Below are 27478 nucleotides of genomic sequence, written 5' to 3' on the forward strand. Positions count from 1 at the left end.
TCGGTCCCAGCTCCTGCCCACCTAGCAGTTCGAAAGCACATCAAAGTGCAAATAGATAAATAGGGACCGCTCCGGCGGGAAGGTAAACGCCGTTTCCATGCACTGCTCTGGTTTGCCAGAAGCGGCTTAGTCATGCTGGCCACATGACCCGGAAGCTGTACACCGGCTCCCTCAACCTGTAGAGCGAGATGAGTGCCGCAACACCAGAGTCGTCCGTGACTGGACCTAATGTTCAGGGATACCTTTACCTTTAATGTCCCTTCCAACTCTAAAATTCTATAAGGCTTTGGAAAGTGGGTCAGGAAATGGGAGCATCTCAGGATCGAATGGTTCCTCCAATTACCGGTACTCAAGCTATTAGGATGTAGGCCATGTAAACCACACAACACCTATCCAACTTACAATTATCCCAAAGCCTGGAACAAATTTGCTTGGCTAAGTAAGAGGACAATCATTTGTTCCGTTTATTTGTTGTTAACTACAAATTGCCCTTCCTTTTAAAAAGGAAAAGGGTTGCGGCTGTTGTTACGTTGGTACTGACTCCAAGCGGCGCCCGTTCTGTAAACAGGCTGGCTAGAAAGATTCAGCATCGTGGCCTCTCTAATTACAAATGTTCAAAAACAATTTAAGTTCCAGAGCCCGAGGGCAGCCAAAGAGCCACAACTTTGGAATATCCCCTCAACTGGAAATGTGAAATCATTGCTCTTCCCTCCCCTCCAGTTTTTTTTAATTTTTATTCTTGAGACCTTCCAACACTACTGGAAAAACATCCATGTGAAACTGTGAAATCAATAATGGGATTTGCTGGGAACTAAAAAAAACAGCAACAAGTCTCTGCAGTTAAGTGCTTACTCGGATTATCTCATTTTTGCACTCCTATGAGAGTCTAGGAGGTGGTGTCTGGAGAGGGAGGAAAATAGCAGAGTTGTAAAGAGGGAAGAAACTGGGGTCTGTGCAAAAAGGAAGGGCAGCCGGCAGGGTCCAGAGACTGCAGTGTTCAAAATTAGCTCAAGGTTGTTGTCTGAAGTAGCCGGATGTCCGCCCGTCAATTAAAAAACAAGACTTTAGAGCTGTCTTGCCCCCAAACGGCACCCAGATATTCCATTTTGGCAACTGTAACCTTGGTTTAAGGAGCCACTTGGCGCCTACGGTAGCTTATACTGTATATATATCTGAGTTTCTAACACTGTTCGGCTGTGTGTGCACACTCCCATACAGCACACTGCATCCCGTGCATGCACAGAAGCGCCGAATGACGTCACGTGCATGCGCACATTGAGCGCTTCAGGTTGCACACTGCTCTGGTTGCGAATGGGGCTCCGAAACGGATCCCGTTCGCATCCAGAGGTACCACTGTACTGAGTTTTGATGCGTCTGCCCCCACCCCCGCATTTGAGTTCCATTTGAAAATGTAGGCCATATGAAGGCATCTACTCTATGCCCACAAGCGCCAAGCGGGCAACTTGGGAACTCATACAATCAATCATATGCTGTGATTTGAATCACGGGGGGGATGACCTTGCTATATTTTAAGGCAGTGGCGTGTACAAAGCCTCCGCTTAGACCCACAGTTTCTAAGCCGCCGCCACCACTACCAACATCACCAGTCCAAAGGCCAATGCAATGCAAAATATCCCACTGCCTCCTCCTTATTTCCCTGCATGTTATAAACCAGGCATGACCAAAAGGAGGAGGCAAGTGTTCAAGGAAAGCATGAGCTTGTTTCTTCCCATCAAAGATGCTTCTGGCTTCCAAGTTCTTTCACTCCCACTCGTTACCACCTTCTCTCCTGTTATATCTGGCCAAAACCTCAACACAATCTGCGGTATCTGCTGGCACACCCAAGGACAGGCAGCCGTAAGCTACAGAACCGCTGGTACACTTTTAGACTCTTTATCTGAGTTAGTTAAAGACGAATGCGCATCTTTATTAAGTTTGGCACATCACTTTTAAACACTCATCTTTTGTTTTTTTGGCTTATGCTTTTAAAAAAATTCCACCATATATATATATATATATATATATATATATATATATATATATATATATATATATATATATAAAACCTATTTAGACTACCAATGACCCACAGAAAGGGAGAGCCAACATGGTGTCATGGTTAAGAGCGGTGGACTCGTAATCTGGTGAACCGGGTTCGCTTCCCTGCTCCTCCACATGCAGGAGCTTCCTACAGCCAATCAGAAGCCGCGCTTTGCTTTCCGAACGTTTTGGAAGTCAAACAGACTTCCGGAACGGATTCTGTTCAACTTCCGAGGTAAGACTGTACTGGTCAACCAAAGGTGGAGACTTAACAGCTTCCCAGGTGATAGCTCAGCTGAACCACTACTTTAGAGATACAGTATTTTACAGATAATTTGCAGACACCCCTGCTTTGTTTACTCTCTCCCTCCACCCTTCTAACCGATAAGAAATGATGCTAAGCCCTCACACAAACCAGCAAACTCTTTCAGCTTCAGAAGTAAACAAAGAATGTAAACAAAGAACTGGAAAGCACTTCTTTCTTCCCTCACACTCATCCCCACAGGTGAAAAAAGAGGAGGAAGAGTTTTATTTTGTATTTTCTGGGGGTGTTTATGTTGTTGGTTCCCCATAAATTAAGGTTACCAAACGTCCCCGTTTGCCGGGGACAGTCCCCGGATTTACAAATCAGTCCCCACACACAATCCATTGAAGTTGAAAAGTGTCCCCGGATTCATTGAAAAACATCTGGTAGCCTTACCATAAATAGCTGTCCTCCTCCATACCAAAAAGGGGTTTATTTTTATTTAAAGGCTTGCTTGCCCTCCCTTTGATATTGGTGGGATAAGGACTTTGGGGGGGGGCTATGTTGGGGGGGGATGGAAGAGAGAAGATTTAGCTGCCTGCCTTATGCTGAAATGGGAGGTTGAGTACTATGTGAGAAAGATGGGGAGGGTGTTTTTCGGTAAGCAGTGCAAGCAAATGCGTGTCTACTCACAAGCAAGCCTTACTGAATTCAATGAGGCTTACTCCTAGGAAAGTAGAAGTAAGTGTAGTTGAACTCAGTGGGGCTAATGCATGGACAAATTCCACTTAAGACTTCTGAGTGGGGAAGCAGATGCAACTTGACTAGTAAATCACTTAAGCTACTCTTAAATTAGTTGAAAATATATTAAATATATGATATTGAAGTTTAACATTTTTATTAAATCTACTACTTCCTTACATTTTAAGGCCCTCCACCCATAGCTGTCAACCCTCCCTTTTTTTGCAGGAAACTCCCTTATTCCAAGCCACAGCTGCCAACCTTCCCTTTTTTTGCTGGAAATTCCCTTATTCCAACACCGTTTCCCACTGCTATCCTGGATTGTTAGATATACCGTAGACTGTCCCCGGGACAGGTGAGGCTGCTGATCCCTTATTTTCAAATCCGAAAGTTGACAGCTATGCCTCCACCACTGCAGACATATATTGTGATATATCGATATACCGTGATATTTAGCTGGTGATATATCGTGATGTCGAAAACCAGATATTGCCCAGCCCTAGTACAGAGTGCCCAAACCACAGTTTCCCTAATTCAGACATCAGAGCAAACCGCAGTTTTACCAATTCAGAAGTCTTATATTTGGCAGAGCACGTAAAAGAAAGGAGGGGAAGGGACTCCAAAGACACATCAATAACTCAATAACTCATAGTTGCTTAGGCCCAGGAATGTGATGTCTGCACAGGGCCAACTTTTTCCAAAGAAGTCTTCTCTGTCCACATGTTTGCCTACAAGTCATTAAACAAAACAGTATCAAGAGACGTACACCCACATCTGAATTGGCAGCGAGAGAGGCAAATGCAGCAAAACTTTGCTAATTCACATTTCCCTAAGCCGTACGCCCTATAATTGAAAAATAGGAATCTCTATCCTTTCCTGTCTGGTCAGCGAAGATTTAACTGCATATTGCTGTAATGAGGTTTCAAATTACTAGGGCAGAATTACTGTACTGCTATAAATATAACCATTTTCTACAAAGAAGTAATCTCCAAGATGTATGAACGAAACAATGCACTTGGTATTCGGGAATAAAGTTAATTTCATCTCGCACGAGACTGCACTGACAACAGATCTATACCGCGCCCCGCACGCCAGCAATTTAATAATATGGTAGTTGGTTAGGTAATTTAAAGTCAATCAAATAGTGCTATGAAAATCGTACATAAATAACATTAAAAGTTCGTGATGGATTGAAAATTGATTTTTTTTCCCCCGTTTCTAAAATTAGCAGGGAAAGTATTTTAGGAGCATTAGGTATTTCACATAAAAGCAAGTCACTGGCTGAGGGTATCGAACGTAGGAGGGCAGCCAAGGACACATGGGGGGGGGGAATGCGCAATCTAATGCTGCTTTTCTGCTTGCACATTGAGTCGGTGAGACTTAGGAACAGTGGAAACTGCTTGAAACCAAGTCAGATCCTCTGCCTAGCTCATGATGGTCTCTCTTGACTGACAGGAGCTATAAAGGGTTTCAGATGGGGGACATTTCCAGTGTCACTTGGAAATGCCAGGGCGTTTTGACTGAAAAGCAGGCATCCTGCAAGCAGTTTTAGAAACTCAGACATATTAGCTAGGTGCCAAACGGCTCCTTAGACCATGGTTACAGTCACCAAAATGGGATATCTAGTTGTCATTTGGAGGCAAGACGGCTCTAAAGTCTTATTTTTCAAACAATGGACTGGATGTGATTCTCAGTTAAACATCTGGCTAGTTCAGATGACAACCTTGAGCTAGGTTAAGAACTTTTGAGAACTTGAAGAAGAAAAGTCACTTGATCCAGGGATAGTCCACATAAATACTGGGCTATTCCTACCTCTTTTTCTGAACGGTGACACGGACCATTCGTAACATTAAGTATATTCTTCCCAACTGTGGGTGGGGTAAGACAAGTGATAACAATTAAGTATGACATTGTTCACCGCTCCTGCTGAGGCTGCATAGAAAAAGCATTTTGGTTCCTGAAATTCATTCTGATTGTGCAGGTAAAATATAACAAATAGAATGCTACAGGATGGGGTATTAAGTGCGTGAAAACAGTCCAGATCCAATGATCCCCAGGCATGCACCTCCAGGTGGTGGAGATGTCAGGTGCCATCCTGGCACCCAGGCATCTTCACTTGGTCGCAAGTGGCTGAAAGTCAGGGGCAAAATGCTCCTGGCGCCTGGCTAATTTCGAACGCTGCCTGCCACTGACCTATAGGCCTTCTCCACCAGGTTGGTGGACGCTTGCATAGCAAGTTTGTGCAGACATGACATTTGACCGGATTTTTCAACCCAGGTCAAAACAGTGCGATCCAAAGCACATTCACTCAGAAGAAAGCCTTGCTGGGCTTGCTGGCTAGGATAAATCCCGCCAACTCACCCAAAAGCTTGCATGCATGCTACACAACCACAAAAAGGCAGAACTTCTCCAGCCTCCAACCAAACTCTCAAGCTGAACACTCTTCCGCAGTAAGATGGTTTCTTGCAGGGGTGGCCAACTCCCAAGAGACTACGATCTACTCACAGAGTTAAAAACTGGCAGTGATCTACCCCCTTTTGGGGGGTTCAGGTCAAAGCAGTTGAACTTTTCTTAAGAAGGAGGAAGGCCCATTTTGGGGGGTACGGGTCAAAGTAAGTTTTTTCAGGGAGGATGTAAAATGTTGAGCTTTTTTTTTAAAGGGAGCTACAGTTGTTCAGCTTCTTTGGGGGGAGCCAATTGGGGGGAGTGATCTATCGCGGACATCCAGTAATCTACCTGTTGGACATGCCTGGTTTATGGAATAAAGCCTATAATACATCGGTTCCATAGGAAGCGGACCAAGGCACACAGGTGTGCAGGAGAGGGGAACGAAACAAGAATAAAAAAATAAAGTGAAGAAAAGGAAACTAAGCAGAGGCCAGACGCCCAGGCGAGAAAAGCACTGTCATAGCAATAAATCTCTTGTTTTAATCACATTTTTTTATTATGCCAAAGGAAATAGGAAGTCAGAAGCGGCTAAGGCCACCTGCACGCCGCAGAGAATGGTTAGTTGGGGAAGCTGTATGCTCAGAAGGAGAAACCGTTTTCAACTATCAAAAACAATATCTGAAGCTCCATTTCCCATAGCAGTGGGGTGTCTTTGTGCAATTTCCCCGTCACCGGGCCCAAAGCACAGCCACAAACCCCCACATGTGGGGCTGCCCTTTCCACATCTACATGCCACTACTGCCACCATCAGGAGCGGGCAGAGTTTTTCTCTCCCCCCCCCCAAAAAAAACACCTTTCCAGTTACCTGCAGTAGACCAGGCACTCCATGTGGTTGATCTCTTGGTCTGAACGGTACCGGCTGTAGTCTTCCCACAAGTCCTTGACCGCTGTGACCGCCAGGATGAAGAGGACGGGGGCCAAGGCCAGCTCAGGCTGGAAGGCGTTGACAGCCGGCACAAAGTTGAGCAGGGCGATGAAGACGAAGTAAACGTTGGCCAGGCGATGGAACTGCTCAAAGAGGTTTTTGGGCAGGAAGGACAGAGCCGTGTATTTGGTGGTCTGCAGCCTGTTGTCGGCTGTGGGGGGAGGGGGGTTCTCCGCTTCGGGCCAAGGTGCCAGCAAGTTGGAACATACCCTCCGCGTCTTGCATGCTTCTTTCTTCTTCTTCCTTCTCCTCTTCTTCCTTTCTTTTTCCTCCTCCTGCTCTGGAGAAGACTCCCTTCCACCTCCGCCTTGTGTCATGGTCTAATCCACCCCCCAAAAAACCCACAACACACACACACACACACACAGAGAGAGAGAGAGAGAGAGAGAGAGAGAGAGAGCTCAAAGTTAGAACTTTTCCCGCACTTTCCACATGGAGAAAGCAGCCAGCCCTCTCTCCCTCCTTTGCAAGATGTGATCATCTTTCTTGAAAACTTACTCATGCCCTTATTTTCTTTCTCCCCTCCCCTCCAAGCTAAGAGTGAGGTGCGGGTCCTTCTCCCTCCAGCTCCCTTGAACCCTCCCATCTAGAAAGTTTTGTTTGGAATCGGGATCTCACTCTTTGTGTCTCTCCCCTCCGAATTTAGGAAGATGCTCTCTCCTCCTCCTCCTCCTCCTCCTCCTCCTCCTCCTCCTCCTCCTCCTCCTCCTCCTCCTCCTCCTCCTCCTCCTCCTCTCTTCTTCTTCTTCTTCTTCTTCTTCTTCTTCTTCTTCTTCTTCTTCTTCTTCTTCTTCTTCTTCTTCTTCTTCCTCCTCCTCCACTTTCCCTCTTCTTCAAACTTCCCCCTGCTGCCTTGCCAGTCCGCTCCCGGGCGAGGAGGAGTTGCAGGAAGAGGAGGAGGACTCGCACAAAGTAGTCCTTGTCTTACTTTGCCCGTCGTTTCTCACCACCCCACGGCTAGCTTTCGTTTCCGCTCCACCGCGAGGAACAGGGGCTCTTGCTTACGGGAGGGAAGCGGTTGGCGGGGCGCGCGCGGGGGGGGGGGTGCAGGGTGGGGAGAGAAAGTTGCACTCATACCGCGTGGCGCGCGGGGGAGGCTCCGGGAAACTCCCTGGAAAGAGGTCGGGGGGGGGGGGGACGCGGGAGGAGGAGGCTGACAAGGCCGAGGGGATAATCCCACTATTTAAAAACCCACGGAGGCGGGGGGGGGGAATATGAAGTTGAGGCGGGTGCAGCGTGGCTGTGCACGTGGGGACTCCGCGCACCACGTGTGATCCGATCCTGCGTCGGTTCGATCCCATGGGGCTTGCGCATAAGTCCTGCTGTACGTGGGCTGCTTCATGGGGCTACCCTCTCTCTCTCTCTCTCTCTCTCTCTCTCTCTCTCTCACACACACACACACACACACACACGGAAAGTGTAGAGCAGGCTCCCCCAACTTTCGGTCTCCAGCTTTGATGGGAGTCATCATCCCTTGCTAGAAGAACCAGTGGTCAGGGATGGTGGGAATTGTAGTCCCCAAAAAACAGCCGGAGACCCAAGTTTGGGAGACCCTGGTAGGGAGAGTATAGAGAGATGGTGTGTCTAGAGCAGGGGTAGGCAACCTAAGGCCCAGGGGTTGGATGCTGGCCCGCAGACGGTTGGGGAATCTGTACAGATATATTATTTCTGCGTTCCAGGGGGTTGGGCTAGATGACCCTCGGGGGTTCCTTCCAACTCTTACATCTGTGTCTCAATAGGTTAAAGAGGTTTCTTCTCCCACCAATACTGCACGGCAGGCAGGGGTTGCCCCAGGACTATTCCCAGGATCCCTCGGGACGGAGGGGAAGGGATCCTATTTAAAAGCTGTTTAAAATGGCATTTCCAGGGCTGGCGGCCTCTCTCTCTCTCCCCACCCTTGAACTTGCCATGTCGCATTTCTTCCACTTACAGTCATGGGGTGGTGGTTGGTTTTGGGGTTTGTTTTGTTTTAACACTTTTTCTTTGTTGCTTTTCAGTATATATCTGTGGAGCGAGGCGGTAACCTGACGTCAATTGCTTGGGAGAGGTGAGGCTCGTTTTAGATTGGCACAATCCTGCGCATGCCTCCCTTGCTAGTGAGTCCCAGGGAATTTAGTAGAGTCTTCAATCTCAGGGACACGTGTAGAGCAGGGTTGCCAACCCCAAGCAAATTCACAGTTTCTCTACAGCAAGTGATGTTCATTGTGTGTTGGTTTGATAACTACCCTGCTGGCAATAATATATACAGTACTGAAAGATGAGAGAAAGATAAGAGTTTGAAGAGACAGCCAAAGTCACCTAGCCCACCCCTAGCTGATGAAGGAGAGTCACTACTTTGTAAACCACTTTGGGGGTCTTTTTTAAAAATATATATATCAAAAATTCATGCAATATCTAAATTTTAGGAAATAAATAAAATAAATATTCTCATCCCTAATATCTAGCCAGTCAATCTTTGCTTAACAACTTCCCAGCTCCACTTCTCCCAAGGGAGTCCATCTTACTGTAAAACAAAGATGGTTGAAAACTGATCTGCAGGGCTGGTTTTCCTGTGAGCAGAGAGATTCCCATGGAAAAGGGAAGTCGGGCTTTTCAAAAAGATCTGCTCCTTAAAAACAAAAATCTGGCAAAACTCTCTTGCGTGTCAACAGAAATTAAGCCGCAACTTGTGAAGTGACGTTTAGCCACGATGCCAAAGCGATTAGTTAGCTAACACTTTGCAAAGACAAATCACTCATCCACTACTACAAGGTTGGAATTGTGCGCAAAACAAAATACCCTGGAGACCAGTTATGCCAAATCGCAAAATGTCAGCAGATCATAGAATACGTTATTCTTTAAGGTGCAGGGAGTTGGCGGCTTCCTGCATCCATGGCTCCATTCTCTGGCCCAGAAGCAAGAACACTGGAAGTAGCTGCACAGCAGGTTGAAATTCACCAGGTGATGCGTGGAAGATTCATCAGCTGAATTTCTGCCTGCCATGCTGCTGTCAATGCCCAAAAATATTGCCCTAAATCATTAAAAGAATTTTAAAAAGTGACAAATGTGGGAGAATCTTTCTTAACTTTTCCATTGGGGTACCTTGCTCACAAAGCAAGTCATCTTTGTCGGTATTATGGGCTGGTGGAAGAGATGATCAGAGTGTTGTGCACTGCAGGGCTTGATTAACCATTAAGCAAAATAAGCACACGCTTAGGGCATCAAGGGAATGGGGGCGGGGGGGGGGGTTCACCACAGAAATTTTCCATTGCTGGATTTACCATGCCCCATATGGTTCAGCTGAACAAAAAGTAAACATTATTTATACAAATAAAGAAAAATAAACACTACTTTCCATCTTACTGTAGGTTTTGTTTCATTTCAAAAAATAAAATTTATTTTACGGCTTATTATTTGTTAATATTTTGAATTAGATATATATATGAGGGCACCAAAACAGGGAGGTTGAATGGGGCTGAATTTGGGACAAAGCCCCTTTTAAATCTGTACCTACAAGAATTCACAAAAACTCAATACAGGTTCTTCACACCACTTGTACATGCATCCTCTTTTCCTAAGTAAAATTACTCAGATCAATCTTGCCAATGGTTGGAGAAACTCTGGAAATTGTGGTTCTTCTATGCACATGTGGTGCTTTTTAATCCCATCTATAAATTCGTGTTCATAGTTTTTCAGGAAGCAGGCATGACCCTAAAATTGTACATCTCTCCATTTTAAACTTGGAAGCTCAATCCCTTAGACACAAAGAACTTATCATTCACCTTACAACTGCCATTAAGATTACAACGTCCAGACTCTTGAATACAGATCTCACCGCTTCCGGATCTCTGGAATTTGGCTCTCATGGAAAAAAAATGACTAAACACGTACAAGGATGTAGAGAAGGTAAACTTAGACAAGTTTTACGCCCTTTGGTCAAGTTTTATTTCTTGCCATGCAGTGAAGGAACACTGATATAAACCACCTGCTACTCATGGAGTTTTATGCAAAGATGCGTCTTTGACAGATCCTATGATCTGGCTTCATTTTGCTTCCTCGCCACTCCCCCCCCCCCGGGGAATTGAATGGTATAATCTTCCTTTTAGTTATTATACATATAGAATTGTAGAATTATGTCAAGCCTCTTTGGTGTTTTAAGGTAAAATCAGAGAATGGTAGAGTTGCAAGGGACCCTGAGGGTCCTCTAGTCCAACCCCTGCAATGCAGGAATCTTTTGCCCAACAGGTACTCGAACCCACAACCTGAGATTACAAGACTCTCATGCTCTACCAGTTAAGCTATGTGTTTTGTTTTGTTTCTGAAAAGTTATTTTTTAAAAAAGAAAATAGCTAGTGTTTTATAAATGGATCAGAACCACAGCATTGGAGTTGGGGCTTGACCATAGCTGTCAAGTTTTCCCTTTTCCCGCGAGGAAGCCTATTCAGCATAAGGGAGTTTCCCTTTAAAAACAACTTGACAGCTGTGGGCTTGACTATTCCGCACCCCCTACCCCGGTACAATTATCCCCATCTAAATGCCAAGGTGCTGTTTGCCCCATGGAGAAAAAAAATGGGTACTCACTTTTCCCTCCTGGGACAAACTGTAAGTGGGAGGGGGCTAATAGGCAACTTGGCTCAGAAGAAAAGGTTTATTTCCTCTCCCCTAGTGTTACAATCCTGATCCCATTCGGAGGCTCCTAAGAGGGTATTTAAAAGAACTGGGCAATCTGCTGACAAATCAGCACCATTTCATCAAATACACCAGAGGCCACCAGGGGTTTAGCATGCTGGCTTGACAAAAACCAAGTATGTTCAGAATTTACCTGGAACAAAGCCCTTAGGACCCTCTTGTATTGATTTCTTTGTTTTGCTGCTTGAAAACATCTATATGTCTTTAACTCGCTGTGCTTTTTTGCCCCTTCTCAAGGTCCAGCTGAATGAAAGGAGCTCCCAAGAGGTGTGTCTGGGTCCTTATGCAACATCCATTAATTTCCTCCGGCCATATGCATGAGAATTTATTTGTGTATTGTTTCTCTGTTTGATGGTTTGATTCTGCAGTGGTGCCAAAAAGAAAATGACTTCCCTTTCTCCCTACACACAAATGCACACACAGTGCTATTTTTCTGGGGAAAAGAGGTTCCGGAACTCACCACAAATGCTTGTTCTCTTATACAGTCGTACCTCGGAAGTTGAACGGAATCCATTCCGGAAGTCCATTTGACTTCCAAAATGTTTGGAAACCAAGGCGCGGCTTCCGATTGGCTGCAGGAAGCTCCTGCAGCCAATCGGAAGCTGCGGAACCCGCGTTGGATGTTCGGGTTCCAAAGAACGTTGCAAACCAGAACACTCACTTCCGGGTTTGCGGCATTCGGGAGCCAAAACGTTAGACTTTCAAGGCATTCGGGATCCGAGGTACAACTGTAGTGGCAATGCCCCACCCCCTCCTGAGAGGTGCCAGAACTGAAATTGGTGAGTTCCAGCTGAAAAAAGGCCATATAGATTACCTTAAATGTGAGGGGGGTTTCTCCCTCGGGATACCTTTCCCTTGCTGACTTCTCAAATATAGGATTTAATGCACCATTAAGACCCTATCTTCCCAGGGTGCTTATCTTTCTAGGCCCTATTCGGGTATTTAAATTCATGCATGATACTGTATAAGATCTCCTGATCGCAGTAGCTCCTATCCAAAGTTGCTTCTCTTCAGTTTCTGTTAACTCCTTTTAGAAACTCTTGGCTCTTTCCCTCTGACTTAATAATAATAATAATAATAATAATAATAATAATATGATGTACATGTCCGGACAAAAGCTGGATTTAGACTAAGGTTACTAGACGTCCCCTTTTCCTGGGGATAGTCCCCGGATTTACAAATCAGTCGACATACAAAATCCATTGAAGTTGAAAAGTATCTCTGGATTCATTGAAAAAAAATCTGGTAACCTTAATCTAGACATGTCAAAGAAGCAATTCAGTTAAATGCATTGTAGGTTGATGATTTATTTATTTACTAGTGTATTTCAGCCCGTTCAATAACGGGCGCTAGAACATCCTGGGGTTTGGAGAAGCGCTTGCGCAGCGCTTCTCCGAACCCTGGGACCTGTCCTTACTGTCGGCGGCAGGGGGACAGGAACGGAGGAGGAGAAAGCGCTGCTTTCTCCTCCTCCGTTCCTCTCTCCCAGCCGCCGACAGCAAGGAGACATCCTGGGGTTTGGAGAAGCGCTTGTGCAGCGCTTCTCCGAACCCTGGGACCTGTCCTTGCTGTCGGCGGCAGGGGGACAGGAACGGAGGAGGAGAAAGCGCTGCTTTCTCCTCCTCCGTTCCTCTCTCCCAGCCGCCGACAGCAAGGAGACATCCTGGGGTTTGGAGAAGCGCTTGTGCAGCGCTTCTCCGAACCCTGGGACCTGTCCTTGCTGTCGGCGGCAGGGGGACAGGAACGGAGGAGGAGAAAGCGCTGCTTTCTCCTCCTCCGTTCCTCTCTCCCAGCCGCCGACAGCAAGGAGACATCCTGGGGTTTGGAGAAGCGCTTGTGCAGCGCTTCTCCGAACCCTGGGACCTGTCCTTGCTGTCGGCGGCAGGGGGACAGGAACGGAGGAGGAGAAAGCGCTGCTTTCTCCTCCTCCGTTCCTCTCTCCCAGCCGCCGACAGCAAGGAGACATCCTGGGGTTTGGAGAAGCGCTTGCGCAGCGCTTCTCCGAACCCTGGGACCTGTCCTTACTGTCGGCGGCAGGGGGACAGGAACGGAGGAGGAGAAAGCGCTGCTTTCTCCTCCTCCGTTCCTCTCTCCCAGCCGCCGACAGGAAGCAGACATCCCGGGGTTCGGAGAAGCGCTTGCGCAGCGCTTCTCCGAACCCTGGGACCTGTCCTTGCTGTCGGCGGCAGGGGGACAGGAACGGAGGAGGAGAAAGCGCTGCTTTCTCCTCCTCCGTTCCTCTCTCCCAGCCGCCGACAGCAAGGAGACATCCTGGGGTTTGGAGAAGCGCTTGCGCAGCGCTTCTCCGAACCCTGGGACCTGTCCTTACTGTCGGCGGCAGGGGGACAGGAACGGAGGAGGAGAAAGCGCTGCTTTCTCCTCCTCCGTTCCTCTCTCCCAGCCGCCGACAGCAAGGAGACATCCTGGGGTTTGGAGAAGCGCTTGTGCAGCGCTTCTCCGAACCCTGGGACCTGTCCTTGCTGTCGGCGGCAGGGGGACAGGAACGGAGGAGGAGAAAGCGCTGCTTTCTCCTCCTCCGTTCCTCTCTCCCAGCCGCCGACAGCAAGGAGACATCCTGGGGTTTGGAGAAGCGCTTGCGCAGCGCTTCTCCGAACCCTGGGACCTGTCCTTACTGTCGGCGGCAGGGGGACAGGAACGGAGGAGGAGAAAGCGCTGCTTTCTCCTCCTCCGTTCCTCTCTCCCAGCCGCCGACAGGAAGCAGACATCCCGGGGTTCGGAGAAGCGCTTGCGCAGCGCTTCTCCGAACCCTGGGACCCGTCCTTACTGTCGGCGGCAGGGGGACAGGAACGGAGGAGGAGAAAGCGGCGCTTTCTCCTCCTTCCTTCCTCTCCCCCAGCCGCCGACAGGAAGGACGCGCGCACTCTCCCCCCCCCCCGCCTCCTCCAACCGCCGCTCCTCACGGCCAGGGAGGGTTGTGAGGAGGCCTTCGCCGGCCTCCACCCCGGCGGGAGCGGCGGTTGGAGGAGGCAGAGTGGGGGGAGAGTGCGCGCGCGCAGTCTCTGCTGTCCAATCCCTGTATCCCTGGGGCACATGCGCAGTGACCCAGGGACACACGGGACATCTGGACGCAGGGACAACATGGACATTATTATATAGGATACCCCACCCATCTTGCTGCATTTCCCCAGCCCCTCTTGGCGGCTCCCAACAGAATACTAAAACCACAATAAAAGATCAAACATTAAAAAGTTCCCTAAACAGGGCTGCCTTCAGGTGTCTTCTGAAAGTCAATTAGTTGTTTATTTCCTTGGCATCTGATGGGAGGGCGTTCCATTTATGCAAAAGACAGTAAATTCTGACCCAACTTAAAATGATTGTTTTAAAGCCTGCACTTAACAGCTTCCATAATCATTGTTAACAGGCAATAATAAATCTTATGCGTAGGACAAAGGACATGCAGGAAGTGTGGGCAGGCAGTTTTTACATATAAGATTGGGAAAGGGTAATCTAAAACCTCATTGTTAGAAATCTAAGAAGAGAACAATCTAAGGTGGCATGGGTAGGTTTTTGCAAGCTGAAATGAAGATAAATAATGACATGCAATTTAAAAAAAAAAACCAAGGAGCTCGTCTAATTGCATTCCTTATTATTATTCCAAAAGTCCTCAGAAAACAGATTACAGAGAAACAGGTCATTGAACTAAACACCATAGATTGATATGTGGGCTGGTTGCCCATCAGTCCTAGTATAGCCTATTGTTCCTTAATAGTCCAGCATGGACAGGGGCTGGGAGTTAATAGCAGGTGAGATACTCCGGATAGCTGGGAATGTTCTTCAACTTTTGGATTAAAATACGGTACCTTCCAGAGCTGGGAGAAGATGACACTCTTCAACTTGCCAACAGGGAGACTTCACGGTTAATGAATGGTGCTGACCTTTAAAGCCCTAAACAGCCTTGGCCCAGTATACCTGAAGGAGGGTGTCCACCCCCATCGTTCTGCCCGGACACTGAGGTCCAGCTCCGAGGGCCTTCTGGCGGTTCCCTCACTGCGAGAATTGAGGTTACAAGGAACCAGGCAGAGGGCCTTCTCTGTAGTGGCACCCGCCCCGTGGAACGCCCTCCCATCGGATGTCAAGGAAATAAACAACCATTTGACTTTTAGAAGACATCTGATGGCGGCCCTTTTTAGGGAAGTTTTTAATGTTTTGTCGTATTTTTAATATTTTGTTGGAAGCCACCCAGAGTGGCTGGGGAAACAGCCAGTTGGGCGGGGTATAAATAAAAAAATATTATTATTACAGTGTGGACCAAACATTTATTTTAATCAGTTTTGCAATTAGATTTTGGTATAGATTTTTATCGTACCCTTTCCTCATGTTCCAGAGCAAGGTGGACCCTTTACCCCTGGGATAGCTCAGTTGCTAGAGCTATTCCCACATTGGGCAAAAATACTCCAGCATTGCAGGGCCAGAATCTCTGTCCCTTCCTACTCTACGATTCTATTATTCTACCTTAAAACACCGAAGCGGTTTGAAATTAGTGATGAAAATACAACCTGCATCCAATTTAGCAACCTTTGAACAAAATCCATCTTTGCCACAGTTGGTCAAAAGCCGGGACAAAGGACAAAGATTTTTGCACTCAACATTTCTACAGCCAGCCCTTCCTGTTTTCTATCCAAACCAGCATTATGTTTGGTACCCTACAAAGACTTGGGTTCCTCACCCACCCTGATCCCGCAGTGCAGTGAGAAGTCAGTCAATGCTTCTGCATAAATAGTCATTAATGCAGTGGCTGTAAAAAGTTGTTGGTACTTTGATGCGATCTCCATTTATGACCCTTTTGTGCTCTCGGTTAATTTTAACCAAGACTCACTGTTGGGAAAGAGGAACCATGGCAAATTGTATCATCATACTATCCAACAGAAAACTCGTTCTCTGACTACAAATCCTTATGTAGCCAAACAGAACAACCCACATACAAAAAGGAAGCTTATCAGGAGGTTTGAGGGAACTTCACATTTTGCAGAAGTACAGACCTCACCGTAAGGGGGGAAATGCAGTCCAGTGAACACAGAGCATGCTCAGCAGCTACAGAATGCTAGATAGTTGTTGAGGGCGGTGGAATGGAAAACCAGGAAGAGGGGCAATGGAATGGAGTATCCTGAAAAATGGAATGGCTGGCTGGCAAGAATCCTACACAAGTATGGTGTACACAGCAACATTTTGTAGAAGGTCCTAATTGTACAAGTTGGTTGGTTGGTTTAAAAAAAGGACAACCTGCCTTTATTGATTTCCTATTTACAAATTGGAAAGCAGAAAGAAAGAAAACCAGGGTGAACACTGATATATATCACATATTATATTATATTGTATTATATTATATTATAATTTCCATAATAATCACATGAACAAATTTTCAGGAACAGACCTTCAGGTGGTTGGGAACTAGTCATGATGGGTGAGTGAGTTTGTGCGTGCCAGAATTCGCACCAGGGCCCAAGAACCATCCATTGGACAGAATTTTTCCTTCAGCTGGCATTAACAAACACCACCACCCCAAGCACGTCTTATAACCAGGAAGGGGGCATGAGTGAGATTCCAAAGGGGGCTTGCAACTGCAGTTAAATTTAAGTTACCTACTCCCTAAAGTCAGCAGTTGTGTTTGGAACCTATTCAGTGATCTATATATATACACACACAGGAAAGGGGAAATGCGGGGGGCGCTACGTCCACAGCTCAGGAATGGGGGGAGCAGTTGAAAACCCCTCCAACCTTAATATGCAGGCCACTTCACTGGTTGAAGCCAGAGACACACACACAGAAGCTTTTGTGCCTTGCACAGATGGGAAGCTGTTAGCTGAGGTATGGACCCATTATCCATACTGGCCATACTGAGGCTCACAAGTGCAGGTAATAAACATAGGGACTTGCACTGCAGCTTTTTTAAGCACACATTGGGTTCAGATTACTGTGTCGCTTGTACAAGTTTCCGTTCTCCGACTCTAGGTTCCCATTAAATCAGAACATTAACACCACGGTTGAGACATTTACTCAGAAATAAGTCCTAAAACATTCAATTGGGGGCTTACTCCCAGAGAAGCATGCACTGAATTGCAACCTTTAGTCCATCCATGAAATGCCCGAATCACCGTCTTTGTTGAGAAGTCTTGACTGTTCAGAGTTCATTAGAGGACACAGGTCACTCCCTGAATCTTCACCCCCTTCTGAAAGGTGGCTGTGAGGATTATGATGATATATTGCATGGCATGAGTATGGTATGAAATCCAAAGTTTTTCTTGTTTATACCAAAACCTGGGCATTTGATAGCCTCTCAAAAGGCAACTTTTTAATAGCCTCTCAGTTTTGCCTTGGGTAATGAGTATTACAGAACGGCATATACAGGACAAGGGAAGGGTATATATAGACTTAGCAAATGCATATATATTGCAGTGTCAGTGAATCTCCATGCTTGGAATGAGCAAGGTCAGAGTTTATGACAGTGAAAACTTACTATCCGCTATATTTGCCTGTTATAGGGTTCTTATTGCTATATGAAAGGGGAATTTGTCTCCTCTTGCAGAGATATGCTTTCACATTATGATTACTATTAGTGGTACGTAGTAGTAATAGTAGCAGGGTTTCTATTCTTTATTAAGTTTAATAATCACTTTACACAAGCAACTCAAAGCAATAGTAAAACACAGATCCTCCAAGTGCCCCTATTTTCCAGGGGCATTCCCGGATTTACAGAGGCCATCCTTGTTTCTGATTTGATCCCAGAATATCTCGCTTTTCCTTAGGACGTCCCTATTTTCATTGGAGAAATGAGGGAGGGTATGGAGTTATGTGGCCCCCCTGAGCCAAGGAGATGAGTAACTAAGCCACCTTCAGAAGACAATGGAAGGCAGCCCTGTATAGGGAAGTTTCCTTAATGCTTAATGTTTAAAGTTTTATTATATTTTTATATATGTTGGAAGCCACCCAGGGTGGCTAGGGCAAACCCATTCAGATGGCTGTGGGATTATTATTATTATTATTATTTAAGATGTCCCTATTTTTATCAGATAAATGTTGGAGGTTTTGAAATAATACAATGATGCTACAAACACAAAATACCGTATATTCCGGCGTATAAAACTACTTTTTAACCCAGGAAAATCTTCTCAAAAGTCGGGGGTCGTCTTATACACCGGGTTGTCTTATTTATATGGCGAGTATATCCCAAACTCTAACTGGAAAAGTTGGTGGTCGTCTTATATGCCCAGTCGTCTTATACGCCGGAAAATACAGTAATTAAAAGCAAAGCACAATATGAGGTGATATAAGTATTCCCCCGGAATAAGGTTAACTGCTACTGACAGTCCTCAAAAATCTGTGTGTAACCAACTACTGCAACGAAAAACAATTAATGCTGTTACTGTAGTTAGTGAATGGGGAAGGTAACGGTTTAAATCCTGTGGATTTCCCCTCCAAAATATGACTCAGAGCCAAAACAGATTTTGATGTGAGAGAGAGCTGTGATAAGATCTTCCGGTTTTTCCGCTCTGTACTTCAAATGAGATGTGGGAGCGTTTGATTTTTACGAGAGTCATGGAGCTGAGGGAAGGTGATGTGTAACCCTTTTCCTGAACTGAATTCCCCCAATTGCTATTAGACCAACTTGGGGGAGGGATATAAAGTTACCCTTTCCCCCCATAGCAGGTTTAATAGCAGGGTTTGGTGGGGAGCACTTTACAATGGGGAAAAGAACGAACCTCCACACCACACCTCCCTCATGGCTGTTGCTGCAATCAAAACCAGCAACCCTGATAAGAGGGTGGGCGGTGGGATCTTTCCTTCCGCATCACGTCAGTTCCAGCCCTTCTGGAGAAACAGAAAATAGGATTTCCAAGCTTCTTTCATGTTAGAGACACTGTTCTAAATCGCTGCTATTTCCTCATGTGATTCATTCAGATTACAGCAAATGCATGTTGCACAATTGGCAGTAAACTGGGAGGTCTGGCGCAATAAACCCGCTTCCCCAATACAGACTTTGGGGGCAAAAAGGAAAGTGACAAGGAAAATGCCCGGGGAACTCAGTGTCATCTAACTTCCCCACAACCAGCCAGAATGGCTGTTCAGTTGAACAGTCAATGGATGTTGTCTAGCCTCCCTGAAAACCAATCAGAATGGATGCTCAGTAAGTGAGTTGTCCTGAGGTCCTTGAGCGTATGTTTAAACCGGGTGCAACGTTGTGGTGAAGCACGCTTACTCGAAAGTAAGTCCCTCTGTTCAGTGTGCAATCAATGTACATAGGTCTGCCACAGTTAGCACAAAGCTGCTTAGGCAAACTATTCATCTAACTTTGGTTTGTGGATTTTTAAACAGTAACAAATTCATATACATCTAATTTCCTTTAAACCTTTGGGCTATCAGATGCAGGCCTCACACAGACAGCTCAATTACCATATCTGCCCCAAATCCTTTATGTACCACAGCACTGTTTGTTTCAGAGCAAAAGGACCTGCCCACTTAACCATGCTAATTTATAGCCACGCTCCCTGGAGCCACTCGAGGCAGTGGCTAGAAATTTATCACTGCAAATTAGCTTTTCAAATCCATTGGAAGTAACAACATTAAGGGACTGTTTCAAATTTGAAATTCCACTTAATTTTCTACAGCAAAGTCACATAACAGAGTCTCTACAAAGACCCAATTTAGAAAAGCTTTAGGTGTTTGAACATGTGTAGAGGGGATAGACAGGAACTGTGGAAAACTTATACTTCCTGTTGTTGTTGTCTTTACATGTCTACAGAAATGTGGGCTCATGGGAGTTGAGTTGACATTGCAAAGGAATGACCCATCTCCATTTCCTTGTAAGTTTAAATTTGCCAGTTATTCAAGGCTGCAATCCAGTTTACACTTTCCTGGAATACCCTGGGGATTTCCAAATAAACATGCAATAAACATTTTAACTGCATATTAACACCTTTCCGAAGTACTGTATTAAATTACTATTGTTTATCGATTTCTGGAGCAGATGTATGAGCTACAAGAAGAATCTCTTAAACTTTTTCATGACTCCCTGTATGTTTTGAAAGTTGAGGTCAGGGATAAATGCATTATATGGCTGCAGCTACCATACTTGAACAATATTATCACACCCCGTTCACCACTCCCCCAATATATTATATACCCAGCCAGTTTTATACACAGTAAGCCTGCAACTTACGCAAATTTAAGTTGTGTGCATTCAGCTTTACGGATGTGGCAAATAAATAAAATAACATTTTTAAAGGGTCGAAAAGGTTTTTTTGGGGGGGGGGATGACTTTGGCAATTGCACCCACCATTGAACCCAACGGGCTTTGACTATCTGCAATGTTGGCTTTAGGCACGATCCCTGGAATGTAACCCCTACGTAAGTTGTGGACTTACTGTATTTAGTGCTATTTTTCTAGAAAAAGAGGTGCCGGAACTCACCATGAACACCTCCTTTGTTCTCTTATAATGGCAATGGCGCCCACCTGAGAGGTGCTGAAACTGAGTTCTGGTGAGTTCCGGCTGAAAAGAAGAAGCCCTGACTGTATTTGACCAGCACAAGATGCCCATTGCTACAACAGAGTTTGTGTGGCCTGTGGCGGATTAATGCTTGCTGAGGACTCCGGTGCATTGGGGGTTAAACTATCCCTCCAATGATAGGCAGTTCTCCAGGAGGTGGAACTAGACAGTGTTTAAAAACAAAAGAGGGATAACCGTTAGGGAGAGTCAGTTGGGGAAGGTGGATATGGAGTGTGGGGAGTGAGGAGGTTAGGTTTGGAGGGATGAAATGCTATATTAAGTCTGTGTCCTATAATGAGAGGAATGCGCTATAAGTTACTAGTGAAATCCATGTTCTCAGGTTAATAAGTAAAGTTAAAAATGTGCCAAAATGCTAATTGACTCCAGCAGTGTGTCAGTTCCTCCAGTTGTGTGACTAAGAAGAGAACCAAGCTTCCCTGGGGTCAGAAAAGGAAGCTTGTTCAAAGTACTTCTGACATACTAAGGCTGGTCAGTGAAGCCACTTTACACTACTGGCCTATGTATCTTCCCCACATCTGCAGCCCTTCCTCTTATTTAGAAAGTCGGATAAGACATCTCAGTATCTGGATTTTCACTCATGTCTTGTTAATCCATGCCGCATGCATGGTAACTGGATAATTGCGGGCCAATAAGCAGAAAACCAGCAAATCTGCCATACAAGGATTTCCAGAGAAAAAATAAAATAAAGAGCATTGCAAAAAAAAAAAAATCAGTTGAATTCTGTAGAATTAGCTCAAGGGACTAATAGGGGTGAGGGGTAGAAGGTGGAAGCAAGGCTATCTATAAGACCTTGGCCATAATCTTTCCTCAAACATGAAGACTCCAGAGAAGGCCATATGGACATGAAGAGGCTTCTAGGGAAAGATTGCGCAGTGTTTCCCGGAGCACTCTTTTTCAACTTCTTTAGCTGTCTCTGTTGGTGGATGCACTATTTTCCCACTGAATCTCCCAGCACATTTCGACACGGGCACCTTCATTTTCCATCATTGTCACTAATGGCATGAAGATGTTTACAGTCTAAACAACCCTCTGAAGGAGAGAGGAGCATTTATTTAGGATGAAGCTTTCTAACACGGCACAGCGCTATTCGCGAAAAATATTGCTTCATATGTCCCACTGCGTTCAAGAAGAGAAGTTGTTTGCTTTCCCCAAGGAAGATATGGCTCGAAACTTCACAAGAAAAAAAAGATTGCGGGGACAAATCCCTCTTTCCTCTCTTTGTATGAAACGTTTTGCTCAGACGTGCTTTAACTCACTCTGTTTCCCCTGAAGGTGATGCTATACTCCTCCCAATTTGGCAAGGCTAAATGTGACAGCGACACTAATTAGTACATTTCCTAGCTGAATGTAAACATTAGTTGGAGCTGTATTTTTACATACCGAAGCAGAAAAACAGATGATACAACAGATATATTCCATCGCCCAGGATTTTGCTATTCTATTATGCTATTCATCTGAATCCAATGTGGTTTCATTTGAACACATCCCCACCAACATGGTTGAAAATCTGCTCCAAAGCAGTTCATTTCCAACATGTATCCGAACTATTTGAATAAAGGCACTGTAGCCAAATAGGCATAAAGTTCCCCAAATAGAGCATTTTATAGAATTTATCTTTCACATTTTAAATCAATCAATTAAGATAAACCACACTTTCATATAAAATATCACAAGGTGGTATACACATTTTTAAAAAATCAATATTACAAAAAAACAAAACAAAAAACCCATCCATAAGAGATGGTTGGCAAAGAATCTCAGCTTAATTGTACTTAATTGTACTTAATTGTACATAAAGAACCAAATTTGCATTTGCAATCCCATTATTCCAGCTACATACACTAAGTTAGCATTTTCTTCCACTTAACTTTCAGATTCAGACTGGTGCAGGTGTAACGGGTTAACACTATTTGTGATGTTTTTTGTTTTGTTTTAACTGAACTGTCAAGGGTTAACCCACACTCAAGGTTGGCTGACTGAACATTCTATTAGGGGAGGAATGCTCGTGTTTAAAAGGGAGGAGCAGCCGTTTGTCAGTTAGTAGGGGGTTTGGGGAACGGGAGCGTATGTGGTTATTAGAAAAAGAAGAAGGTCTTATAGTTAGGATAGGTTTAGGTAAAGGTTGGAAAAGATATATACATTGAATGTTTGACAAAGGTGAAATGACAAAAACCAAGCTTGTACACATGAAACCATAAAGTATTCGTTATGACTAGAAGCAAATAAATATTCATCGTTTGAGTGCCAAGTAAAGAGTTGTCTGTATTATTTTCCAGCAAAGTATCAGCACTTGTTTAGGTGGAGACACTGCAAAGGACAAAACTTCCTACAAGAGAAGAATGGCTAGTTGGTGTCTTTGAGTCTCACTGAGGGGGCACAAACCTAAAGTGTCACAGTGTTGCCTCAGGGGAGAGGTAATCTTTTGCAATGGGGGAAGTTCGGGGAGAGTGAACCCCTTTACTGTGGACAAAAGGGAAAGTCTCGGGCCGGATTTAGAAGGCAATTGGGCCTGATCTGGCCCACGGACCTTAGTTTGCCAACCCATGGATAAAACCAACAAATTTGATAATAAATCTATACAATGCCACATGCCAACATTTTTTTTTAAAAAAGCTAGTTCCAGGATTGGAGCCATTCCTTAGCCACATCCCTGATGAGCTTGGCATAGATTCTCTTTTCATATGCCTTCTATATCTCCCCAAAGTAGTGGGTTGATCTTCACACTTCCGTTTCATAGTAGAGCAGGCATGTCAAACCTGCGGCCCTCCAGATGTTTTGGACTACAATTCCCATCTTCCCCAACCACTGGTTCTGCTAGCTAGGGATCATGGGAGTTGTAGGCCAAAACATCTGGAGGGCCGCAGGTTTGACATGCCTGTAGTAGAGGCATCCTCCCTACACTTTAGCCTCAGAGTTGGGCTCTCACTTTCCACAATTTCAGGGTCAATAACAATTTCTTCCTTGGAAGTGACACTTTCCCTGAATCTCCAGAAATATTTTTCACCAAGAACAAAGGTTCCGCTTAAGAGCTGTGAACCTGCAGCAATGAACCCCACATAAATACCCGGCAGCAGCTCCAACACATTGCTCTTTGGGAACGAAAGGCAATCCCAAAACGTCAGGGAGCTTCCTTCCTTCCTTCACTAGGATGGAATACATATTCCAGGAAACAGAAATGAGCACAAATGTTCCTGCAGCTAATTCCAGAATGACTCCTGTGGAAAAAAAAGGTAAAGATAAACTCTCCATGTTTTCCAGGCTTGAAAACGTTATATAACGGAAAGGCCATACAAAACACGGTCACCGCGTTCACAATGGAAGCTAATGGCATGAAGACCTGAGCAATAACTATTTCAGAGGGAAGGGACTCATCATCAGCTAATGCTGTGCACAAAACATTTATCTTCTTAATAGAAATTCTATGAGCAGAACAGGCAACCCAGAGCCCAATCTCTGCAAGGCCAGGTCTGCTGCCGCCCATGATGTTCTCAACATGCCACATTCTCCATTGGACACCGGCTGTGGAGCAGATGCACAGAAAGCAGCCAATAAGAGCCAAGACAAAGGCACCTACTTGGAGGCAAGACACCCTGCACAGCAACCGTGCAGGAAAGGAGCCATAATCTGCCTGGGGCTGTGCTTTCGTTTGGATACTGGCAAGGCGGGCAACTGAAGGCATGCTGGAGAAAAACAAAGACAAAAGACAACAGTTAGATATTCAGGCACAATGTCATATCGACATCTCCTAAAGTCTGAGCAAATAGTGATGCGCAGCCAAAACAATGCCATTATTCTAGGGCAAATTCTACATTTCCCACCTTGAGACATAGGAATGGGAAAGTCTGCTGCATCTGCAATCACAGGTGCCAGGAACACTGTGATGGTGGTGGGGAACTGAGGAGCGCTGAATATATGTACCTACATGATATTGGTTCTTCAACCAGACTCTGGTACGCAGGGGCTTTTCCCAGGTCTTTCTTTGTGTTTCTGATCTCAGAGAAGACCTGGCCACTTATATGCACTGGCCACTCAAACAACTGCCCCTTGGAGTTCAGAGGCAGTTAGAATGCAGCTTGCTTTGAAAGCTCGGAACAACACAAATCATAACTCCAGGGTACTGGCCATTTGGAACATCTAGCAACCGGAAGTTTTGGGGAACTCCGTTTTCTCCTTTACCAAGACAGACTGTATATATTCAGAAAAACTGGAGTTTTATTTCTTTCAAAAATTTATATACTGCTTGGAGGCAGTAAGCTTCCAGGTACCAGAAAGACTGTTCTTTGTTAGACATAAGCTATGGCGAAGATTGGGTACAAAGTGTGGAAGTAAACATCCCAAACTGCCAATCCCAAAGGAATGAGCTAGCAAGATTTAAAATAAACAAATGGACAAAGAAATACATATTTCGTTGTTTCCTATGGGTTTGAACACCACTTTGAATTACAGCAAATTTATTCAGTAGTACTGATGGATCACACCAAAGGTGCCATCTAGTCCAGCATCCCTTTTCTAAAAATGAAAAGTCTTTTGGTGGAAAATAATGCGTTTTAAATGTATGGTGTGTATGCAAATAAATTGGGCTGGCTGACTGAATTCAGGAATACAAAAGACACTTAGGAAAGAAAAGCAAGTACAGTGATTTGATTTTTTTTAATGTAACTTTTGTGTAAGATGCCTAAATCCAGTACAAGCTCATCCAAAGTTTAATCATCAGTTAGTCCTTGTTCATCTAAAATTCATTAGGAACCATAAGCAAGTATGGACTTTGGCGCTTATTTGTTTATTAAAATTTAATTTCCCTAATTGCTTCTGGAAGACATGCGATTCATTATAATCGTTGATTAGCCTGACCGCTTGCTCTGATTTTCATGAGACAATCCTACACATTTATAAATGCAGGGTGCTTTATTTAACATCCCCCGCAATTAGATTTGGGTTTATATTTCCAGCAGCGCTTCTTGCTTCCAATGCAGTATTTTAATGCCAAATTGGATGCTCAGCAAAAGACCTCCCCTATAAAAGAAAGCATAATATGATGTGTGGGACAACCACCGCCATCTGTCAACATTTTGTCTTGGACTTTGACATTAGCATAGCCTCAGTCTATCCCACATTTTGTTTATTATAGATACTCTGTTCTTCTTCCAAGAAACTCAAAAAGTTCTTACATATGAAGCATCTCATCCAGGCCAGTTACCCATAAAGCTTACATACGAGTTCTTGGGAACCTTCTCATCAACCTGCCTAATTTCATCAGTAGAATGGTTTCACCATGTTTGGAGCTCAATACACTTGGTACCCGCGACCCGTGAGGCACCAGCTGGGGAAACCCCAAGGGAACCCCCATGGGAAGAAGGCTCAGAGCCAGGGGATTGGTGGTGGGATGATGCTAAGTGGTCAGAGGGAGAAGACTGGGAGGAGGAAGCTGAAAAGGACATAGGGTCTAATGAGCAGGAAGAGGCTGTGACAGAAGGCAGTCCAGACTCAGAGGCAGAAGCAGAGGCTGGAGAGGAGTGGGAGCAGGCTTCTGAAGAATCCAGGGGTCTCCCCCTCCTGCTATGACCAGCTTTTCTCCCCACAGCCTCCCAGAACATAGAGAGGAATGAAGAGGGTGGAGGAAAGAGAGACAAGACCAAGGAGCCTCAAGTTGCTGGGGAAGGACCCAGGGGAGGAGTCTTAGTGGCAGAAAGGTAGAGACTTTTAGGCCTTGCAACTGCCTCACTGTGGCAAGACCCACTGGGAAGAATTTCTGCGATCTCTAGGCTTGCACTGTTTTGGTTCCTTTGAAAAAAGGAAAAACTGGGGTTTTTATTGCTGACCTGCACCTGAGGGTGAATCTACATGGGGGGGGGGGGTACAGGGTACGGGGGGGACGGACGGACCACTATAAAATAGGCCAGAAATTAAATCGTTATAACAAAAGAAGAAAACCTTTATGGAAAATCAGTAGAATTTTGCTTTACTCTCCAGCGCCAACTTGTGTCGCATGTTTATAATGCATTCAAAGCACTGTATTTTGACTAATGTAGCTGAGTCCTATCTCTGGCGCCTGACATTGATGCATGTAGAAAGTAATCACAAAAGTATACATGAACACATAGAACCATAGCTGTCAGGTTTTCCCTTTTCTTGCGAGGAAGCCTATTCAGCATAAGGGAATTTCCCTTAAAAAAGGGAGAACTTGACAGCTATGCATAGAACATTCCCTCCCCATGAAATCTGAAGTTACATGGGGTCCATTTTATTTTATTTTATTTTATTTTAATAGATGCATACATTTTACGGCCACAAGTAACATGCTTAGTTACAGGAGAGAGAAACTGATGATACAAAAATGGCAGAGTAGTTTGTGGCACAGGAATATAGGAAGCTGCTACGGGTTCATCTAGCTCAGTGTTGTCTACACTGATTGGCAGCAGCTCTCAGGGTCTCAGACAGGCTTCTCTCTACTGGGAGTTGCCAGGGATTGGACCTAAGATCTTCTGTATGCAAGGCAGATGCTCTACCATTGATTTATGGGCCTTCGCCTAAGCCCTAAGGTGTTTTAAGGATGAAAAAATGCATTCTGGCCTTACAGTCCATTTTCTGGACTGTTTACGTCAGTACAGTTGTACCTTAGATCCCAGATGCCTTGGTACTCAGACGTTTTGACTCCCAAACGCCGCAAACCCAGAAGTGAGTGTTCCGGTTTGCGAACGTGCTTTGGAACCCGAACATCCGACAGGGCTTCCGTGGCTTCTGATTGACTACAGGAGCTTCCTGCAGCCAATCAGAAGCTGCGCTTTGGTTTCCGAACGTTTTGGAAGTCGAACGGACTTCTGGAATGGATTCCGTTCGACTTCCGAGGTTATGACTGTATAAAGTTGTTCTCGTTTAAGGTGCCACAAG

The 27478-nt window shown here is 45.2% G+C and overlaps 1 protein-coding gene across 1 annotated transcript in view; it reads right to left on the reverse strand.

Moving 5' to 3' along the window:
• The window catches only part of LOC132591981 (phospholipid-transporting ATPase VA-like), a 79604-nt gene extending 72601 nt beyond the window's left edge, over nucleotides 1–7003 (reverse strand). The window contains exon 1 of the mRNA XM_060273458.1: nucleotides 6279–7003. Coding sequence (XP_060129441.1) covers nucleotides 6279–6715 — 437 coding nt within the window. The 5' untranslated portion in view covers nucleotides 6716–7003. The remainder of the gene's footprint in view (nucleotides 1–6278) is intronic.
• Between the last annotated feature and the right edge of the window lie 20475 nt (nucleotides 7004–27478).

The sequence above is a fragment of the Zootoca vivipara genome, chromosome 4, assembly GCF_963506605.1.
Source record: "Zootoca vivipara chromosome 4, rZooViv1.1, whole genome shotgun sequence".
Classification (NCBI taxonomy): Eukaryota; Metazoa; Chordata; class Lepidosauria; order Squamata; family Lacertidae; genus Zootoca; species Zootoca vivipara.